Source organism: Cynocephalus volans, chromosome 4 (assembly GCF_027409185.1).
Source record: "Cynocephalus volans isolate mCynVol1 chromosome 4, mCynVol1.pri, whole genome shotgun sequence".
NCBI classification, from domain to species: Eukaryota; Metazoa; Chordata; class Mammalia; order Dermoptera; family Cynocephalidae; genus Cynocephalus; species Cynocephalus volans.
In genome coordinates, this window is record NC_084463.1 from 125,964,029 (window position 1) to 125,985,392 (window position 21,364).

Consider the following 21,364-nt stretch of genomic DNA (forward strand, 5'->3'; position numbering starts at 1 on the left):
GAAAAATCCCTAAAAATAACTTTAAAAGATAGATTCTTGTGTGATTTTGGGCATTTAATTCAGCCATAGTTCAAAGAAGTTAATGGCAGAACTATAACAAAACCTGTTACATTTCTATCTACACAGTTATGTGAACATGTTTTCTCATTAAATACCCTTATACAAACAAACAAAAAAATTAAAATAGAGTTGATGCTGAAACCTATTTCCTTGTAGTCAGAAATAATAGGTATCCATGGATACCTGAACCAATTGAAAACCAAACAAAAACCACATTGACATCTTTAAGAGATGAATTTAAAATCTTAGATTTTATGTTTAATATTAACTAAAATTTGAAATAAATTATATTGTTTTATTAATTATGATCATAACTCAATCCAGACTGTTTTTTAAAATAAGGTTATAATTTTTTTTTAAATGTTAAAAATTTATACCTGTATATGTACATTTTTTGTTTTGGAGGCGTATGGCAAGATAATAAACACTTTAAAACATAAATATATATCAAGGATAATATTCTGAGGTAGACATAGAATGGAAATTTACTTAAAGATAAAATGAAACAACTAAAATTTGTCAACAGATAGGACCTTTATTGAAAGTATACTTTTAAAGGGATATAAATAGGTATGAAAGACTGGTATAAAAACTACATTTTGAAATGTCCATTTTTAGAAAGCACTGGAAATTACACCCTTTGCCACTATTAAAATATATAATAAAAAGAAATTTTGGAAATCAATGTAAAAATTACAAGAGGATGAATACTTTTACAAAATTTTTTCAAAGATTATACAAACATTTTGAAGACCATACAGATTTAGTGCATCTGTTAAATTCAGAGTGGTAAATCAGACATTTTTAATAATTTCTAAGTGATGTCTTAGAACTTCAAGCTGTTCATAGAGTCAAAATATTTTACTGGACATTTTTCTGCACTATTTAAGATCTGGCACAAGTGTTCATTATGCCTTTTTGTCTCCCTTTCCAGATCTATTTAAAAAAAATAAACAGAAGGAAAGAAAGAAAGGTAGGGGTGGGAGAGTGTTGCTAAAAGGTGATGGGGGGACAGTTAAAAAAATGCTACTTTCTTCAAAGTGTTACTTTTGCTGACATGGTCATACTCTGCCTGTGTGAGCAGAATAGCTTTGTAGCATGCGTGGTCCCATGGCATCTTTTTTTGGTGTCAGAGTTCTGGGGCTGCTTTCATGGCTGGGTTCTCCATACTCATAATCACCAAGAAAGTGGTGTACATAGGAGGACAAGCTCAGGCTACCACGTCACAGTTTTCTCATCAAATTCTGTTCGTAACCATGACAGTCACATGTCTCAGACTGCTTTTTCGTTTGTGAAGTAGAGAAAGTGATATGCACCTCCTAGTTGCCTGTGGAAGTCGATGAGATGAGGTAGATAAAGGAATTTTGTGTTCTTTGACACTTCCTAGTCAAACTCAATTAGACTCAATTAATGATGATATAATAATTTTCGTTTGAACATGGTAATAATCGAAGCTTCAGCATCAACATGAATAAAAGCTGAGAAGAATGCAACTAAGTGCAGAAACACTTACACTGAATTATTTTGAATTTGTGCCTATCTCTTGGCACATAGCAGTTGCTCAGTAAACATTCATTGAATGAATATGAATGAGTGAATTCTTCTTCAATTTTAATTGGTTTTTTTTCCTCACAATGAGGCTATCCCTGATCACTCTTTTTAAAACTACAACCCTCCTTTCTTGACCTATGCTCTCTCCTCCCTGCTTCATTTCCTCCTAACACTTACTTCAATCTAACACACTCCATATCTTATTTATGTATGTTACTCATTGTTTGATCCCGTATTAGAAAGTCAATTCATGAAAGCAAACATTTTTTTTCTGCTTTCTTCATTCCTTTATCCATAGAGCTAGACTAATGCCTGGAACAGAGTAAATGCTCATTCTTCTTATTGTTTCATTTTTAATGATAAGGTAGACAGCAAAATTGTCAACTGAGAGTGATGGATGTTAAAAAGAGAAGAGAAAGTCAGATAGCATAGCAGCCTCAAGGGTCCACTCCAAGTTAGTAATCATTAATTTAAAATAAGACAAGTCATTCAGCATAGCTGTGTTTTTCTCCAGCTGTATTAATGTGCATGGACACAGATAGTAAATGGAGTGTTGGGCTTAACTCAGTTTATGTTCAAACCACGAGCTTATGACTAACTGAAATAAGAGCTAGAGAGCCAAGGGTCTATGCACATGAGTGAGTATAATGATTGACCATTAGGCTACATAAAGGAGAAAGGGCAGGAGGGGAGGAAAAGACAGTAAAAGTATGATGGAATCAATAGACTGACAATCTGGGCCAAGAGATTATTGGAACTGGAGTTTATAGGGAGTGAACTAGAAGGATGGATGTGATGACTGGAGATTATAGAAGGCTTGATGTTATTTATCAAAAGTATGCCATGCGAGTACAGAGTGAGGTAGAGCAGGAGAAAACAAATAGAGATCAAAGAACTGGGGAGCCACAGTACTGGAAAGATGTTTATTGAAAGATATAGATTGTATATTGTGTATATTGTAAGTTATAAGAGTTATTCTAGGAGTCATGTTGATAAGAGTTATTCTAATCCAAGAGTTAAAAATCTTCAGAGAAGTTGGGTAAGTGTCCACAGGGAGCAGAAGATGACTCCCACAAGGAGAAGCAACAGGAAATATGAATTGATAATGTGAGTTCAAATCTGTGAATCTTTAAGGAGTAGGGAGAGAATACGGTCTTGAAGCAGCAACGAGGAGCAAGAAATTGACTATTTCATCTTCACATCTTCAGCATCTGTTGGTGTGGGAGACAAATAGCCATCACTTGAGAGTGTTGTGTGGAAAGTGGAGTTCAGAGGAATCTCAGGTTTCAGTTAGAGCAAGAAGATGAAGGGACATAAAAAGACTTAGCTGTTGATTGACTTTGAGTAAAAGAGGGCCTAGTGAAAGTGTTTTGAGAGATGGGAAGAAGTAGGTAATCAGGACAAAGGCAATCCCTGTTCCCATAGCAGTATGATGATCATATTATGAGGGTTGATGGATGATCTGGAAATTGTGGGCTTCTTGAGGTTACTGATATGAACAGGATTGAGGTATAATGATATTAGTCTTGATGGACTCAATCGTGAGTGAGGAACAGAGGGAAAGGTATATGTATAAGATATGGGTATGGACGCATCTTGCTATATGGAGAGTTCTGGGCTCCCCCTAGACTCCTGCTGATAGAAGAATTCTGAAGGGAAGCCTTTTCTTCCTAGCACTCAAGTATTTCTTCAACCTGCAAGTGGTAGCCTGCTGAGAAATGATGTTTCTCTCTTTAACATGTGCATATATTCTATTGTGTGTAGGTATCAATAACTGATTCATTCCTGTATGATGAAGTGCCCTGTGATAGAAGTTTTCTTCCTTTAAAACCCTAATTTCATTATAGAGTTTAATCTCTTTAAGCAACTCTTGACCAATTTATCAACAATCAACTATTTTTATATGGACTTAATTTATTAAGTGAAGTTACACTCAGGCATAATTATAATAAAGTGGTAAAAATGGAAAATTGATAATATTATAAGTTATTTTACCACTGTTAGTAAAAGATCCAAGTGAGTTATTAATGTTTTCCAAAAAAATTAAAAATAAAATTGGGGCAGATAATTAGAAAATCCTGGCATATCTAATTTGTTTCTTCCTAGTTAGGAAAGTTATAATAGCTAAATAAGCTTTGAAGCAACAGCACCCAGAGTGCGTTTGTTGACTGTTCTCACCATGGAGCCATGATCTGGAGAGGACAGAGTGACGAGAGAACGAGATGTTTATGCTGGTTGTGAACACTCTGAAGAAGAATCCTTCAAATCCTGGAGCAAGCCAGCTGCAAAAAAAAAAAAAAAAAACAAACAAACAAACAAACAAAAAAAAAACCCAAAACAAAACTCTTGATTTGTTTCTTGGCTCAAAAGCGGAGGCAGAAAGAAAAGGAGACTTATTTATGACCTGAAGGAAATTTTGAAATCTACTTTACAGACACTAAATAACAATAAGTGGCTTTTTCATCCATTGGAAGGACTGTAAGCACCTTAAACACTTTGAGAGAGCAGTGAAAACATATTGGGTTTAACTAAGCTGGAAATTCCTAGAAGCTCTTAGTTACAGAAAAGTAATTTTTTTTTTTTTTTTGCTGAATCAGAAGAAAGTAACACATTAAATATGCCAGGATTCTCTCATTATCTACCTTAATTTTTTTGGCAGACAACACTAATAAGCCACTTGGATCTTTTCCTAATGGCAGTAAAGTTGCTATAAATCCCTTCCTTTGACTAAGTACTTTAAATCAGTAACAATGAATGTCCTAGGAGTTAGAGTGACCTGGGATACAGAGTTGAGTTCATTTGGGGGAAAATTCTTTATGCTTTCTGAGCTTTGGTATCATGACCAGAAAAATAACAATAAAATGATTTCTTGTACATGGAGCTATTGTTTGGATTTAATAAGGGTGTAGACCATGTGGCAGGGTGGCTGCAACATAAGTTTTTAATGCTTTGTACCTATTTGTTGAAGGAGAAATGCAATTTTGGAAGCCCTGTTTAAGAAAAAAATATGAAAATACAAATACAAAATGAGGTACCAAAGTAATAAGAATGGGAAAAAAATCATGAATCTACAAGTTTTAAAAAACTCCAGGATAACATACACAAAAAAGAGAAATCCAGAAAAGTAACAATATTTTAATTCATTATCTGCTTGACACATCTCTGTGATGCTTTTTGTCCTACAATTGTCTGAGCTTTGTGATTACCCCCTCAGATGATGATTATAAGAATATCTCATAGAAAGAGCACTTAAAAGTAGTTCAGTCTTTTTCTCTAGCACGGATAATTCAAAGTTACTTTTTATTATTGATAGTTTCAAAAAGTTCATTTCAGCTATTTCATGTGCATTTTTAAGGTTGTTATGAATTTGGGAAAATCTCTAGTTTCATGAATGAGTTGAACTTTTTGAAATTTCCCATAGTTTCTGGCTTCATATACTTCTGATTTTATTTCTCTTTTATCATCAGGGTTGGGCACCATAGTTCATGTGCAGATCACCATACAACCCCTGGCCCAGCACCTGAGAGAGTCAGCATGTGAACTGGAAGGAATTTCTCTAGAATCTTTTCTATGTTAGGATTGCTAGCAATAACTGAACAACATGTGGAAGGGCTTGTGAACCACATAAGTACATCTCACTGAACCCAAACTAAATATATTCTGGCTCAGCATTCCACTAGTTAGCTGTCAAAAACACTCAGGGCCACTCTACCACATGATATTAGGGGAAGTCAAAGATTCTGGCTCTGTCTACATGGAGTTTTTAGACACATCAAAATTGTAAATACTCGTATAAACACATCAATTACTATTTAAACTAATTGGGCATTTGCTTCATTGTGGACCAAGAAGTGTATTTCCCTCTGCGTGTCTGACTCCACAAATTCAGATATAATGGTCTTATAAAAGAAAAAAATAATCTTTCCCTCTAATTAAGTTAAGATCATGCATCAAAATTTTATTAGTTTTACTACAAAGGAAAAGTTCTCTAAAAGAGCAATTCAAAGATCTCTATCTGGATAGAGATATTTATAAGAAAAAAGATTGGTTAGACTCAAAACAAAAAGAAAAAAAGATGGGCCAAAGGGCTTTAAACCGCAGGTGGATGTGTCACTGGATGAATGAGCAGCTAAACTCCCAGAAGTTCTTGATCTCATTTAGATCTATTGGAAATTTGCTTAAAACTTTTGTCTATGGTGCTAATTTCTTCCCAGGAGGATGTTACATACAGTATAACTCAGAAAGTTCTATCCCAAATTATGTTTGGAATAAATCATAGGATCATTTGGATCTGGAATTAAATTCCAGCCAAGTAACTTCCTCAAGTTTAACCTCAAAGAGTCTCAATTTGCTTATCTAATGAATGAGATTAATAATCTTTACTTAACCTGGGTTGTTGTGCAAAATATCTAGCACAAAGTCTAGGACATTGCAAATGCTCAATAAATGCTAGTTCAGTTCTTTACTTCCTCTTTGAGAATATGATGCAATTTCTTTACTTCCTTTTTTTTTTAAGATAATATATTATCCATGTATGTGGGGTACAAAGTTGACTTCCAGTAGTTGTGTACAATGTGTGATGGTCAAATCAGTATAGTAAGTTTATTCATCATTATAATACATAATCATTCTTTGTGTCCATTGGCCAATTTCTCATTAACTTCCCTCCCTCTCCACCTCCCCTCCCCTTTTGCACATCTAGTAACCACAGTTCTGTTCTATCCTTCTAAAGTTCAATGTATTATTCTGATTGTTGTTTCTCTCTTTCTTTCCATCTTTATTGCCTTTTTTAAAATGCCTACTATAGATACAGATTGTGCTCTGGAAAAATAAGTTTTGAATTGAATTATTGACTCTAGAGGCAGCTTTCCAGTCTTAAATACAAAAGGAGAAAAAGGATGATGTAAGTTGTCTACTAGGACATGGGCAAAAGATGGAAAGTATTATGTGGAAACTGACTTGTTGTGTATGAATTTTCATAAAAGTGAAGGAATTGAAATAGAAATAATTGACAATAGTTCTATTTTTTTCTGGCAGAAAAATATACAATATCTTTATGCAGTGGAAGCCTAGAACTTTGTCTACAAAGTGTCCTATATATAACAACTAACAGAGTGTGGAAAAAATTGGTTATTATAATTTAATATACCCTCCGTGTGGATTAAGCATAGTGAGACCACTTACAAATTGCCCCTCACTTAATTTGTACAACATCCCGTGAAGACAATTTTATTATTCTCATTTTAATAGAAACAGAGTTTTATCAGTTTATAATTTGTCCAAGGTCACACAATTAGAAAAGAATATAGGCACCTTTCCAACTCAGAACATTCCTACTCTAAGCCATGCTCTTTGTCCAACACCACACTGCCATTCCTAGATGTTCTAAGGATCATTATTACTTGATCAGTAAGGTAAATTTCATTGTGTTTATTAGAAAAGTGAAGTTAGTAATTATTTTATAGCAGTTGGCATTCGTCTATGGAGCCAAGTACAATCTAATTGAGGTGCTGTATCCAGCTCCAGAGAGATGCTTATAGTTCAAAAATGCAAATATTTATTAGTGTTTAGGGCTCTGGCACCAGCCAACCAAAATAGATGAAGAATTTAGTTCGGGAGCAATTTCCTGGAGGTCACAAGCTGTCCCTGGAGTTAACTGTACAGATACCTGACCCTAGAAAAGGTTTCCTGGGAAGGGCAGGCCAGACAATAAGGGGGATGAGGTCTTTAAAGGTTTGTTACAAGTTGATTTTTTATTTTTCTTTTTGTGACCGGTAAGGGGATCGTAACCCTTGGCCTGATGTCGTCTGCACTGTGCTCAGCCAGTGAGCGCACCGGCCATCCCTATATAGGATCCGAACCTGTGGCCTCAGTGCTCCCAGCGCTGCACTCTCCCGAGTGAGCCACGGGGCCGGCCCCAGGTTGATTTTTGTTTCCTTTATAAATTAATAAGTGGTATGGCCATAACTCTGAGTATCAGCAATACTAAATACACTGCTCAAGAAAAATACCTTGGATAGAAATATTGAAATTTTAATAGTAGCTGTTTATTGATGGTGAGATGTTGGTGACTTTTATTTTCCTCTTTACACTTTTAATTAATTCATTCAGCATATATTAATTGAAAGCCTAGTATACGCGAGATACTCCTATAACCCTGGACTTCAGAAGTGAGTAAGACAAGGTGCCTATTCCACTTATTTTTGCATTTGTATCAGAAAATGCTCAATAAAATTAAAGAAAGTGTGTCAATAGTTGAATGGTAAAATGAGGAAAAGGGCTGAGAAATATTAATCCTGTGATTCAAAATATTACATTGTATTTTATAAAAAAAAAATACATGACAAAAAACTGACAAGTTTTATTTGCGTGGACATCTCCAGTTCAATTCAATTTAATTGTCCATCTTCAATTTGAACAAATGCTACTGAAATGTCTGTTTAATATATAAATACCAATACCATATTGAATGACAGGAAGATTTAGCTTAAGAGGTACTCTTTACATTACAGTTAAGAGTTGCCTCTGGTCAAGCTTGTGGTGAGAGTTTTCATTGTGTTTTAGTATAACAAAATATTTATGTGTAACTTATTTCAATAAGAATTTTCCTGGAATGGAAATGTCAAATCTGATTTCATAAATTGGTGAAGAATTTTAGTGCTAAGAGTTCAAATGCTTGCTTTACCATCCTTTTTCTTATTTAATGTTGTTAGAAAGGAAAAAGGAGGGGAGAGAAATTAGAAGTTAGAGAGAGATACCATGTGCTTAGACAAAGAGGAAATTTAACAAGACAAGCAGGTCTTGACAAACCAGTTCTGTGTATGGCTCTCTGTGTCAAGTACAGTTCACCCCAAATGTTCAGCATCTGCCCCTTTACACATTTATAGGCTCTTCGTATTGATGAGCCTACTCTATATTCACGTAGAGAACTCCATTAATTATGTTTCTATAAGTTAACTCAAAAAATCCAGTAATTTTCCTCAGTCAGGAAAACTTAAACTGTCTCATATTCTTGGTCCTTCTGCTAAATGTAGAACCTGTTTAGCAAGGTTTCTATTTCTACCTCATGTATAGTGATGTTGCAATAGTGCATGGGGAAAGCACATTATGCTTGAGGATGTTGCTGAAAATAAATCTGGTAATGGAAGAGAGTCTTCAGTAGAAACTGGGTGCCATCCAAATTGGCAATCTCAGAGCTGTTGCTCTGATAAATTGTTGTTTCAGCTGGGCTTTCTTTTGAGAAGGCTTTAAGCCTTTATCTCTTCTGATTAAAAATAATACTTGGAATTCCTTTTTGTTCTCCATACTCAGACTTATTGGCCTTCATTCATATTTGAAATTGACCCTTTTTTTTCTGGCACCCTCTAAATCAGCCTCCCTAGAAATATAGTGAAGTGGTTTTCAAAACTTTTAAAGCAATAATTGGTTTTTTTTTCAAATAATATTGAACTTGATTGCTCACTATGTAAAATAGATAAAGAAGGGGCTTCTCTGATGAGAGATGCTTTTTCTTCCCATATCTTCAATGAAATGCCATGGATCATAAGAGCACAAGACCAGAAGGAGTTACAGTCATTCTCCCTGGATTCTATTCAATAATTCAGTTCAATTTAACAAATGTATATTGAGCATTTTCAGTGTGCCTTAGCACTAAAAATGCTGAGGGAAAAGGGCACTCAAGAAACTTACCTTCAAATATAGGAAAAAGCATGTATACGAACAAGTGTAATAAACTGCAATAAAGTGTTGTATATGCTTTGGCAAGTTTCTATACAAGGTCAATGATAAATTTCAGCCTTGTGTTCTGTAGATTTAAAATAAATAACTCAGAACAAATCACATGTAGCATCTAATCTCCATGTATAACCCTGTGATTCTGCTACTCTGCAGTGTTAACTTTAGCATGAGGAAGTGGAAGTACAGGACTAGATGAAGCATGTGCATCTTTGAAATATTTTTAAAGTTAAGAAAAGTGTGCCATGGTAGTCAGAGAGTCAGGGGTAAAAATAAATATAGTGTGTAGTTGCTAGGGAACAGAGTTATCATCTTTAGCTTTTCCAGAATCCTCCTTTCATCTTCGTGAATTACGTGAAAGCTGGTTTTGCCCTCATAACAAAATGCCCTTTTCCACTAGAAGCCTCATCCTCCGACTCCATCCTCAACCCATTTTCTCAGGACCAAGGGGAAGGATTGATAAACTTTCCACATGGAATAGTGAAGAGAACATAGGCAGTACTTATTTTTTGTAAAATATGTTCTATGTGGAAAGTGAAAGTGCTCCATAATCCACTTCCCCTGGACAATTAGTGTTAACTCTTGATATATATTCTTTTGGACATTATGTATCTATACCTGTATGTCTAATTTGTCTATTACCTAACCATAATATGCATCTATATTTCTAAACTTTCCCTACTTCTATATCTGTATTGACACTTTATTCTTTATAAACGAAGTGGCTTTCACCTTGTACACCACACTATCATTTTTAAAGCATTTCATTGTAATGTGAAGTGAATTTATTTATTTTTGTTTGTTTGCTTAAAAGATGAGCGGTAAGGGAATCTTAACCCTTGACTTAGTGTTGTCAGCACCACGCTCACCCAGTGGGTGAACCGGCCATCCCTATACAGGATCCGAACCCGTGGCCTTGGTGTTATCAGCACTGCACTCTCCCAAGTGAGCCATGGGTCAGCCCTGTGAAGTGAGTTTAATACATTCCTTCCCTCCTCACCATCCCACAACTTCTGTTGCCAGGCTCATTCTGGGCCATTACTCCTTTGCCCTTATATCAGAGTTGCCATCTCTGAACCCCATGCCATGTGGTTTCTACTGTTCTCTCTGCTTCCTCATCTACCTATCTCCAATATACTTCTCTCTTGACAACTTTCACAGCTTGTTTTCAGATTTCTATTCCCACTGATTGAACTGAATTATTGAATAGAACCCAGTGAGCATTTTTATTCTGAAATCTATACATTAACATCCTGGGGAGCATTGTATAGTAAAGAGAGTATAAACTTTGGAGTTAGGATGACTTAGGTTTTAACCGTCTGTGTGACATCAGCAAGTCACTTCACCTTTCAAAATTACAAATTTCTAATCTGTAAAACTGATGGTAATAATGATAATAGCCTTTTTTTTTTTTTCGGCACATTCTGTATACACCAGGAACATGTAGTTGGATTTCAGATTTTTAACTATTGAGAGAATGACTATTATAGACATTGGAAGTAATGTATCTAAAGTGATCAGTAAAATGCTTTATAAATAGTTGGAAATCAAAACAAAATGATAGCCATTATTTCTTGACAGCTTGACCTTACACTTCTAGCAGTGAGGTTCTACCACCCGAATAACCATGACTTTCATCAGCACAACTGCTTTTACTCTGGGAGATGGTGCTCAGCATGTTGGGAGTCCTTGGGGGGGGACTTAAAAAAAATACCAATGCTGTCCCGAGAGATTTGGATTTAATTGGTCTGAGGTGTAGTCTGGGCATTGGGATAATTTATAAAGCTCTAAGATGTTTAAATGCATAAATCTCCCTGATTCAATTCTCCAGTTCTTCTAACCTCCCCACACTCCCACCCCTCCTAAAACCAGTCTGAGCCTTTCAGTCTGCTGATTTGTTCAGATACTGCCTGATCCAGCCAGGATCCCAGAGTAAACTATGCATGCCAAACTTTTCACCACTGTTTGTACTAAAATGACTAATGTTTGCTTGCCACTTTCATAGTTTATAAGGTCCTTTTACAAAGTCATTGATTCATAAAGTCCTTCACAGGTTTCTGTTTCCTCTTGAAATTCCCATGCCTGGTACTCAATCCTGAAATAAATTCCAGCTCAATGCCTTTTTTCCATCCTCTTTCCCTCTGCTATCAAGAATGAGATTAAATTCATATAATAATTCTAGGAGGACAAAGTCAGTGAATTGAGATCTTAACATTTTTAGCCCTCCATCCCACATTTTCATCATTTAAAACCCACTCTTTACTGTAGAGGGGGCAAAACGTGAGCCAGTTGGGCAAATCCTGCTGAACACTTAGGGTGACACAGAACTTTATTTCATTATGTCTTATTAGAATGTGCATGTGTTTAGATGGACCGAGCACTTTTTAGTTTAGGGTAGGTCCCAGACTTCCCTGTTGTATTTATCCAAGGCCACACACTTTTATTCACCTATCTTAGAGGACTTTGAGGTAACTTAAATTTATGATTCTGCTTCATCCTTTTGCTCAGGTCTTGGCATAAGTAAATGCCCTTTCCCCTTTCGAAGGCTAGAAAATACAGCTGTGCCAGGAAACTGTGCAGGCCTTTTGTTGCTTAGCCTACTCTTCAGACCCAATCTTGCCTGTGTTTATAATTTTGGTTTGCAGCCACCCTGAAACTGACAATGGAGTGAGAGATAGTCTTCCCAGCACCCCATTTATTTCCTTTCCAGGCCCTCACTGCAAAGTCAGAGCCCCCTACTGTTAAGCTCAAGAGTTAATAAGATTGGGAAAGCAAAAAACTACAAAACTGGTGCGGACCACTGTGTTGTCATAAGGATCAAGTCAATACTTTCAATCAATTTTTAAAAACTAAAAAATTGTTTTAAAAATGTTATTTAAAAAATTATTTTAAAAAATATGGTATTTAAAAATTATTTTCTAAAACCTGATTTTTGTAGTATTTTTCTATTTTTATTTAATTTTTAAATGACATGTAAATTTGCAGTATAATTTGCATACAATGAAATCCACAGATTCTGGGCCGGCCCTGTGGCTCACTCGCAAGAGTGCAGTGCTGGGAGCGCCGAGGCCGCGGGTTCCGATCCTATATAGGGATGGCTGGTGCGCTCACTGGCTGAGCGTGGTGCAGACCACACCGTGCCGGGGGTTGCCATCCCCTTTCCAGTCAGGAAAAAAAAAAAAAAGAAATCCACAGATCCTAAGTATACTTGGATCACTTTTGAAAAATACATAAACTGTATAACTACCACTCCTATTAAAATATAGAATATTTTCCTCCCCTCAGATAGTTCCCTGTGCCATTTGCCAGTCATCCCCAGCCCCAGAAACAGTTTTAATTTTTAAAGTTAGATATTTTTATTATTAGTTTTATTTTTATTAGTAAGTTTAGTAGGGATTAGTAAATGATAATTTATTTACAGTGCTTCTTCAGTGTTTGGCATACTGGTAAATTATTCTGTATGACCTCTTTGTAATATGATTTTAAAAAGTGAGAATATGGATTCACTTGAAAGTTCAAATAAATAAGCCATGAATAAAATGAATATATTACAAGCTGAGAATTGATGATTAACACAAAGTCTAGTGTAATATTGAAATTTAAAGTAAGCATGCTACTTTCTGAGAATGACACATGTATTTTCTGTAATGCCATTACCTTCAAGTTAAAATCACATCACATCCAAGATTACCTTTATTTTTTAGATTTTGTGGAAGATGCTTCCAGTCGAAGTATTTGCCAGATAAATAAATTAAGAAAAGTGTATGTGACACGTTTAAACTTTAAGTCTTGACTGAGATCAGTAATATTTAGAATTTGATTGAGGATTCTGTGTGTTGTGCACTGTATTAAAAACTTTAAGTCTCAGGCCCATAATTGCTATGTTATACTTGCTTACTTAACATTGTGCTTTCTTTCTTTTCAGTTTTCTTTTGATAATAAACCCTTTCTCTGTTTCTCTTCCCCTATTTTCTTCTCTGGATCCCACTTTTCTGTCAAGTCTCAGATCTCTCTGTTGGTGACAGTGATTGTGGTCTGCTATTTTACAAGCAGATCCAGTGTATGGAGAGCCTCATTCATCTTACTGTCAATGGAGTTTGGCTGTCTTGCTTCTTCTATCCGTCATTACTCTTAGAACTATACAGAAAATCAGTGGATACTAGTACTTACGGAAGGTCAGGAAGGGAAAATAAAGAAAGAAAAAGAACCTGAGAACTGCCTCAACCAGGCACTGTAGGTGGAGAATAACTAGCAAGAGTTTTGGTCCTGGCTCTGTCGTTTATGGTTGATGTGATCTTGGATACAGTCAATTAGCACTTTTGTTTTCAAAATCCAATTAATAATAATACCTGCCATAATAATACCTGCCATATCTCCTTGTAAATGTTATGAGAGTGACAAAATTAAATCATCTGAGAAAGGGCTTTGTAAATTTTAAAGTGTGGTAAAATGTAAGATAACTTAACTATAAACATTCTATGTTTGGGGTTTTTTTTAAGCAACACTGGTGCTAATTTTTAATTACAATGAAAAAAAATGGACAAAACCTTAGAATCATCTTTCCCTGGCATTCTTTTGCACCAATGTCATGAGGAGAATTACAGCAATCAGGGAAAAAGACATCACTTATTTGACTATCAACCACTTGTGTGTGTGTGTTTCTGAAAAGCATTGTGTTTCTCTGTCTGCTGTATAATTCTTCCTTCTTTATAACTCTTATTAAAATGTAAGTTAACTTTGCTTATATTGCTGTCTCCTTCTACTACATAAGAAAATCTCCGAGGTTAGAGCGTCTTGCCCCAAATAAAAGAACAGCAAATAGATGAATGCATGGATAGACACATGCGTGAATAGTACCTCAGAGATTTAAGAACATACATGTGAGCTTTTACTTATGTCCACAAAGTCTTGTATGGTATAATGTGGAGCCACTTACCAGAAAGAAAACAATCTTTCTTTTAGCTATTTACATAAAACAAACAAATAAAAAATCCAGATAATGGTTCGGGCACCATTTTGCTTTTTCCATCAAGTATCTTTAATTCTACGCAGCATTGCTCTAGAATATGCATCCACAAGTGTCTTCCTTGGTCTCTTCTTCTTCCACCATGATAGCCTTGCTCTTTTCCTCTCTCTCCCCCACACTATCTCTCTTGAGCCCTAAGCAAGTAGCATCTGGTCTTTACTGTCATTCCTGGAGGAGGCTTTATTTAAGTCTTTTAATTTTGAATTAGTATGGACAGGTCAAATGGGACAATAATATTTAGCTCACTCATATTGACTTCTCATACCATCACTTTGATGAGTCATGCTAACAAAAGTCTCTGCTACTTAATTTCAATGAAAAAAATCACTCCCCTCTAGGAGTACATGCTGATAGTGTATAGAGACAAGGAGAAGAGGGAGAGAGAAAAAGAAAATTCCAATTTTATTGCTTTAATAATAATGGAATTAATTTTAGTAATTTAATGATATGATGAAAATGTATCAATCTGAAGAAGAAAAGTAATGTAATTGGGTAAAGAATCATAATAATAATTATTATTGTTATTATTTTCTAGCCACAGTCTTCCTGGAGTTTTGGAAAAGGAGACGAAGTACACTGATCTACGCTTGGGACCTTATCGAATGGGAAGAAGATGAGGTAAGATGGTAGGAAACCAGGAGATAAGGAAGCTGGGATATCACATGAAGCAGAAAATTACTCACTGCCCTAACATCCAGGCTGGAAACAGCTAAGAACCATGAGATTTGCCCTTGACTTTTTTTACTAAGAAGGTTTCTCATTTCATAAAGATAATAGATATCAATGATGAAATATTTATTTTTCAAAGCACTTCTATGATGTTTCTTTAAATTACATTAGTGGGAAACTGTGCTAATTAAGATACAGTTTAGGGTTTATTTGGAAAACAATTGGCATCTTATTTTTAAAAGGTTGCTTCTTTGTGAATACATAGTATAAAAGCAGGCTAAATATAGGCGTTTTGTATCAACTCTTGGAGAAACTTTTTTTTTTTTTAAGTTTATGGCTTTGATATTTAGGTAATTTTAATTTCTCTGATAGGAAACACTTCGTCCCCAGTTTGAAGCAAAGTATTACAAAATGGAGACAGTAAATCCCATCACAGGAAAACCTGAACCACATCAGCCTTCTTCAGACAAAATCACTCGTCTTCTTGTTTCTGTCTCAGGCATATTCTTCATGGTACGGTATAGCCATTCATATCAGAATGTTGTGTGATTCCAGGTTCAGAAGGAAGTTCCGTGATACCAATTTATTTTGTGACCCCGAAGCTCTAAGAAACCTTATCCTTTTCAATAGCTTGATAATACATACAGTTAAACAAACTAGAAACCACAGCAAGTCATGGAGATTTTACAAAGGGAGTTTGTGTGCCTCTTCACTCTTTGACTCTTTGAAGAAACAGAGTTGATCTAAGATAAAATGGAAATATATATGTGTTGCCCTGATGGATTAGATACCCTGTGGTAAAACCAAGCATTTCATTTGTAAGAGGAAATTTGTACAAAATTTGAATTTTAGTGTGGCGAGTTTACTATACAAAAAGAACTTAAATTTTATACTATTATTTTGACTCTGATGTAATTTACCTTCTTAAAGGAGAAAATTAAATCTATGTATCCTTTCTTGGAAAGATAAATACCTTCAACTGTGGGGGTAGTGGGTTTAATATATGATTTTGCTTCTAATGTGTTAATGATGAAAAATATGCACCGTCTCCTCTGTTCTCTCATATTGTAGATTTCTCTGGTGATCACTGCAGTGTTTGCAGTAGTGGTGTATCGCCTTGTTGTCATGGAACACTTTGCATCATTTAAGTGGAATTTCATCAAACAGTACTGGCAGTTTGCAACATCTGGTGCTGCTGTCTGTATCAATTTTGTAATCATTATGTTGCTAAATCTCGTAAGTGTTTACAATGCTATACTATTTTTTAATAGGCAAAAAAGGAGTGGGTAGGAGAGAGTTTATGTTTCCTTTATATTTGGAATGTGTTTAGGTGGAAACTATAATAAGACCAAGTCACATTCCTGGCAAAGACAACTCATTTAACAGAAAATATTTCATGTATGTAGTTTAGATGATAGATTTTTTTTAATTAAAACCAACACTACTTCTATTGTCTTCTGTGCCCTTTGGGTTTATAATCTAGGTTAGTAATAACTTCCATTCATTGAGTGTGTGGTGTGTGTTACAGATGGTGCTATGCTCTTTTCAAACAAACAAGGGATTGTTTGAATTAGAAAATTACTCAAGCAAGCTGAATCTCATAGGAGAATTTGTTGGAAAGATACAGGAAAATCTGTTTGAAAGCAAAGGCTTATTATCTCCAAGACCTCACATGAAATGGAAAACAGTCAGGCAGCTACTCCATTTTTCTTTCTCTAGAACTAAGCATTTTTCTCCTTCCCTCCCTTCCTTCCTATCTCTTCTTTTTCCAGTACTTCTCTTTGCTCATCTGCCCTGTTCTATCAGGAGCATGACTGTCTTTACATAACCATGACTTCTTTTTCTGTGATACTCTGGTGTGCTGTAGCATTGCTATGCCTTTGTTATCTTTTTGTTGTTGTTTTCCATCATGTTGGTCAGGTTTCTAGTGCTTATGTAGCTTAGATCATCCGATATTTCTAAGTGCTAATTTCTCAAAGAGAGCATCTATTTGTTTCAATATCACAGGCATTTACTAACTTGTGGACCAAATGTCTATGGCCGAGAGGGCAACATTATGCCTAGCCCTACCTTTTAACAAGGTCTATGGTTGGTAATCAATTTTCTCCGAAAACAGAAGGCAGTGATTGGTAATATCTTCATGTTAATTCTTTCAACAACTCTGCAATGTCACTATTCTATTATGTAAATGAGAAAACTAAAATTCAGAGTACTCAAATAACTTGCCCCAAATTATTCATATGATGTTATTGGTAGTATGTTTACATCATGAGATAATTTATATAGAGAGCTGAGCAATATGTAAATAATGATGTTGATATTATATGCAGGTTGTATTAGTCCGTTTTGTGTTGCTATAACCGAAATACCTGAGACTGGGTAATTTATAAAGAACAGAGGTATATTTGGTTTACAATTCTGGGACAGCTGCAGCTGGCAAGGGCCTCAGGCTGCTTCTACTCATGGCAGAAAGTGGCAGGCAGCTGGTGGATACAAGCAGATCACATGGCGAGAGGAAGCAGAGAGAGAGAGGGGAGGTGCCAGGGTCTTTTTAAACAACCAGCTATGATAGGAACTAATAGAGTGAGAACTCACTCACTACCCCCACCTCCAGGGAGAGCATTAATTAATTCATGAGGGATCTGCCCCCATGACTCAAACAGTTCCCAACACTGCTACATTGGAGATCAAATTTCCACATGAGTTCTGGGAGGACAATATATCCAAACTCCATCACAGGTAATATACAGTTGTTTCTAAATGTGGTTGCTACTGATGTTGCATGTTTAGCCTAGAGGGGGCTGGGACCATTGGCTATTTAACTTTTAAATAATCAGGGAAGGCTTTAAGAGAAAAGTAAATGGTCACTGTAATAAATGAGCATATTTTAATGTGAGGACAATAGTTATCATCTTCTACCAAAGTCTTCTTTCTTCAGGTTTAGTTAAATTTTTGGAAGAACATTGTTTAAAGTATTTCAGATAAGCCATAAAATACTTAATTTGTGTCCTTGACTCATGAAGTGCACAATAAACATTGAAAACAGTAGAATGCTAGAACTAGGAAACCTGTATGATAATATAAGTAAGGTAGTGTAGGTAGTAAACTGGCACATTGAAGGAAGACCCTATAGACACTATAAGTCTATAGACACCGTAGATTTTTGTATTTGTTATGATACCCTTCTTTTAGATATTAAAAATTCTTATTTCTAGCAAAATTGGTATATTATGATAGTTTTCCAGGAGACAGAAGTTATTGTACTTGGCCACATTATCTGAGGAAAAGGAGGCTAAGTAGTTTATTTTTAGGTAACACTAGAAGACAGTCAGACTGATCTTAAATTAACTCCATTTCTTATCCTAAGTAGTTTGGTTGACATAAAAATGACTAATCATAGTCCTGTTATCCAGGATCTTATAGCTGGAAAAATAGGGTTTAAGGCACAATGAATAATGCTCAATGGATGAAGCAGAAAGGGTTCTGAGTAAGGTGAGAAAAAAAGTCTACAGACTTTGACAAAGGCACCAAGAACATAAACTGGGAAAAGACTGCCTCTTCAATAAGTTGTTCTGGGAAAACTGGGCAATCATATGCAGAAGAATGAAACTAGACCCATACCTCTCACTGTATATACCAAAATCAACTCAAAATGGATTAAAGAATTAAATATGTGTCCTGAAAGTATAAAACTCCTAAAACAAAACAGGGGAAAGACTTCAGGAAGTAGGACTGGATGCAGACTTTATGAATATGACCTCAAAAGCACAGGCAACAAAAGAAAAAAATAAACATATGGGATTCTATCAAGCTAGAAAGCTTCAAACACACACACACACACACACACACAAACACATCAAAAGAAAAGAAAAACACAATTAACAGAGCAAAAAGACAACTAACAGAGTGGGAGAACATACTTGCAAACTGTGCAGCCGTCAAAGAATTAATATCCAGAATATATAAATAATTCAAACAATTTAACAGTAAAAAATAAGTAACCTTTTTAAAAAATGGGCAAAGGAGCTGAATAAGCATTTCTCAAAGGAACATATACAAATGGCCAACAGACACATGAATAAATGCTCAACATCACTCAGTATCCAGTAAATGCAAATAAAAACCACATCGAGATATCATCTCACTCCAGTTAGACTGACTATTGTCAAAAAGACAGAGAATAACAAATGCTGGGAAGTATGTGAAGAAAGGGGAACTCTTCTACACTGTTGGTTGGATAGTAAATTATTACAGCCATTATGGAAAATGATATGGAAGTTCCTCAGACAACTACAGATAGAATTGCCATATGACCCAGCAAGCCCACTGCAGGGTATATACCTAAAGGAATGGAAATCATCATATCGAAGGGACACCAATACTCTCATAGGCCACAAAAGAGTAGAAAGGGAGGTGCCATTTTAAAAAACTCAAACCACAAATATACACAGACACAGAAGTACCTATTCTTTACACTGTGTAAAGGACAGCCTCTTCAATAAATGGTGCTGGGAAAACTAGATATCCAACAGAAGATTTAAACTAGACCCTATCTCTAACCACACACAAAAATTAGCTATAAATGAATCAAAGACCTAAATTTAAGACTCTAAAGTATGAAACTACTGAAAGAAAATGTAGTATATTTATATTATATTACTCTGCCATAAAAATGATTGAAATATTGCCATTTGCAGCAACATGGATGAACTTAGAGAAATTAATGTTAAGTGAAATAAGCCAGGCTCACAAAGAGAAATACCACATGTTCTCACTTACACATGGGAGCTAATAACATAAATATATAAGTAAATATACAAATAAATAAAAAGAAAAAAGATACAATAATCACAATAATATGTTAAACTTTTTAAGAGAAGAGAACTGAGGTTGCTGGGGATGGGAATGAGGGAGAGGAAGGGGGGAAAGGGAGGAATTTGGTAAAGGGCCATGAAAATCAATTACATTATATAATAATGAGTATACTAATTATCCTGATTTGAACATCACATAGTGCACACTGGTATTGATACTCAATGCTGTACTCCACAGATATGTACAATCAACTATTTTCCAATTTAAAAAAAGTCATCAATTGCACCTGAAATGGGGTGGTGGGGGGGTCATAATAATGGATCAGAAGTTGTGAAGGGAAAAAGAGAAGGCACTTACTCCCATGTTTATTACAGCTGTTTATAATGGCCAAGAGTTGGAACCGATCTATATACCCATCATTGGATGAGTGCTCTCCAGCGTATGTTCTCAGGCACTCCAGTAGAAATATAGTTGTTTGCTTATTGTGTAGGTCCCCTTTTGTGGGGCAAACAAGTGCCAGGTGACTCTAGTTAGCCATCTTGTTGATGTTAAGCCGCCAGATATATATTTTAAAATCAAGATTATGTTTGCTTAGGAAGCATTATATCTTCATCTAAATCTTCATCTAAATTCTGAATTAATTTGCGAAACAAAATTATCTTTTTATTTAATATTTAAAATGTCTTTTTAGATCCCTTATAGCCAAAGCAATCTTAAACAAAATGAACAAAGTTGGAGACATCACACTCCAAGACTTCAAAATATAATACAAAGCTATAGTAACCAAGATAGCATGGTACTGGCATAAAAACAGACAATTGACCAATGAAACAGAATAGAGAGCCCAGAAATAAACCCTTGCATCTGCAGCCAACTGATTTTTGACAAAAGTACCAAAGATATAGTGTCAGTCCAGGGAAAGTCCTACCTTTAAAAAGAACCTGCTGTACAGCCAAATGGCTGTACCCTCACCCAGGCTGATAGCCAGTCTAGCAGCAGCCTCATACCTCCCCCCAAAAGAGCACCCTGCCCTGCTTGCTGAGTCACCACTCCTAAACATGCCTGACCCAAAAAACAGCTTGGCACCCCACCTCCAGCAAAACCATGCCACTATCATCACAAACTCCTGCATCCCAGGCATCTGAGGCAATCACAGACATTGCTGATGAGGAATGCAGCCAAAGAAATTGCGTGGAGACCATGCTACTGGCACCACCCAGAACCAAAGACAACATACCATACCAATGCCCTGGGGCCCATCTACAGAAAAAAATCTATTCCTACAAAAGTTACTTCATAAAATCGGAAAGAACAACCATTTCACTAGATGCACAGATGTTAACTTAGGGACACAAGAAACCTGAAAAAGCAGGGAAACATGATACCCCTAAGGAACTTAATAAGTCTCTAGTAACACACTCCAAATAAAATGATCTTTATGAAATGCCTGAAAAGGAAAACAAAATAATGACCTTAAAGGAACAGTGAGCTATAAGAGAATATAGAAAA

The 21,364-nt window shown here is 35.6% G+C and overlaps 1 protein-coding gene across 2 annotated transcripts in view; it reads left to right on the top strand.

The window, feature by feature from the left end:
- ANO3 (anoctamin 3) overlaps positions 1–21,364 on the top strand; it is a 409,115-nt gene that overhangs the window by 337,282 nt on the left and 50,469 nt on the right. For both annotated transcript variants that reach the window (XM_063094283.1, XM_063094284.1), the window contains 3 exons: positions 14,907–14,989; positions 15,413–15,553; positions 16,112–16,276. In XM_063094283.1, the coding sequence (XP_062950353.1) occupies positions 14,907–14,989; positions 15,413–15,553; positions 16,112–16,276 (389 nt within the window). The remainder of the gene's footprint in view (positions 1–14,906; positions 14,990–15,412; positions 15,554–16,111; positions 16,277–21,364) is intronic.